This window comes from Aureococcus anophagefferens (assembly GCF_000186865.1).
Source record: "Aureococcus anophagefferens unplaced genomic scaffold AURANscaffold_472, whole genome shotgun sequence".
NCBI lineage: Eukaryota > Pelagophyceae > Pelagomonadales > Pelagomonadaceae > Aureococcus > Aureococcus anophagefferens.
The window spans coordinates 1-1,919 of record NW_008705939.1 but is presented as its reverse complement, the minus strand read 5'-3'; the positions used below and the strand labels follow the sequence as shown (position 1 = coordinate 1,919).

General features: G+C 67.7%; 1 protein-coding gene across 1 annotated transcript in view; it reads right to left on the bottom strand.

Moving 5' to 3' along the window:
- The window catches only part of AURANDRAFT_68847 (hypothetical protein), a gene marked incomplete at both ends in the record, with an annotated part of 6,498 nt that extends 5,045 nt beyond the window's left edge, over positions 1–1,453 (bottom strand). Inside the window, one exon of the mRNA XM_009044579.1 lies at positions 953–1,453. Coding sequence (XP_009042827.1) covers positions 953–1,453 — 501 coding nt within the window. The remainder of the gene's footprint in view (positions 1–952) is intronic.
- Positions 1,454–1,919: the final 466 nt, after the last annotated feature.

Genomic DNA, 1,919 nt, shown 5'->3' with positions numbered 1-1,919 from the left:
GCCGACGCGCTCGCGCTCGCGTCCGTCGGCGGCTCCGGGGCCTGCCGCGACGCCGTCGCCGCGGGCCACAAGGCCATCCAGACCCTCCTCGAGACGCCCGCGGAGCGGCCGAAGCTCGCGGCGAAGTTCAACCTCTGCGGCGCCGGCGACCTCGAGAGCGAGGCGAAGCGCCGCGCGTGGGCGGGCTACGGCGTCGTCGACGTGCCCGCGCAGGAGAACGACCCTTCCATCCAAAATGTCAACTTCTCCATCGGCGTCATCTGCGACGTCATGACCGCCGGCGCCGCGCCCTACGTCGACGCGCTCGCGGCCGTGTCCGACCTCCAGCACGGCGGGTCCTGCGTCGACGTCGACGTCGCGCCGCTGCCCGCGGACGACGGCTCCGACTTCCTCTCCTGGCCCTGGCAGACCTGCACGGAGTTCGGGTTCTACCAGACCTGCGAGGTCGGCACGCGCTGCCCCTTCGCGCGCGGCTACGTGGGGCTCGACGACGAGATCGGCATGTGCGAGGCGGCCTTCGGCGTCGGCAGGCGCGTCGTCGCGGACAACGTCGCCTTCTCCAACGCCTTCTACGGCGGCGACGCGCCGCGGGGGTCGAGGATCTACTTTCTCAACGGCAACGTCGACCCTTGGAGCGGGCTCGGCGTCCGCTACGAGCCCGGGCCGTCCGAGCCCGTGCTCATGGTCGAGGGCGCGTCGCACCACGCGTGGACGCACCCGGCGGACGAGATCCACCAGGACACGGTCGCCGACGCCAAGGCGAAGATCCAGGCCCAGGTGCTGCTCTGGCTCAAGGAGCCGTGAGTTGGTGTTTGCGCCGCGAGTAATCGCGTCTTCTGGGAGATCGACGCCACTTTACCCGCCGCGCCGACGCGCGCTAGGCCGCCATCAGTTCCTTGGCCGCGGGCGCGAAGGACGCGAAGCCGATGAAGAAGATGCACGTGTTCTGCACCACGAACGTCCCGGAGCGGAGCGCGTCCATGTTCGTCGCGTAGAAGAACGTGAACAGGACGCGCAGCGGCACGACGGGCGCCGCGAGCTTCGCGAAGAAGACCGGGTCGAGCTTGAGCGTCGTCGCGGCGAAGAAGCAGGGCATGAGGTAGGCGCCGACGGTCTCGAGCGCGTTGTTGTGCGCGCTCTGGAGGCGGAAGCCCAGCGGCGTGACCTTGTAGAGGTCCGGGCCGCGCTGGATCCGCGGCGTGTTGTTGTCGTAGGCGTTCGTCACCGCCGCCGTGTACATGATGCTGACGATGCCGCTGAAGAAGGCGAAGGCGCTCGTGTAGACGGCTACCACCATCGGCACGTCCGCGACGGGGACGCCGTACATGGCCACGAGCTGGTCCGCGTACGCGCTGGCCAGGTAGGCTTTCGTGCCGAAGAAGGCGCCGGCGAGGACGGGCGGGAAGAGGGCGTTGACCCAGAGGAAGGAGCCGGACATGGTGAGGAGCCCCATCTTTCTATCGGAATCGTCGGTGACTTCCACTTCCACGCCGGTGGATGGCAGCGCGGCGGAATCCAAGGGGTAATAAATAGTATGGGGTGGCAGCTCAACGAGATTATGTTGCGCGAGCTCCTCGTACTGCAACCCATCGTTTTGGGGCAATGTTGACGACTTTTGGCCGGGGACTTTTCGACGCCGCCGTCGTCGACGCGGCCCCAGACGGACCGCAGCGGTATTCGCTCCCCCGCGAAGGCGCCCGCGACAAGACTTACGCGTCCGGGCGGTTCGGGTCCGGTGGAAGGAAACCGAGGCGCGCTGGAGGGCACCGTGTCCGGTTTGGCGCCACGCGAGGAAGGGGGTTTTGGGGCAGCTCTTGGACGTGTTCGCGATGATGATGGTCGTGGACCGTCTGCTGGCGCTGCAGAGCCCTTCGTTGGTACCTATGGATGGGCTCGAGCATCTCAGGACACGAAAAGTC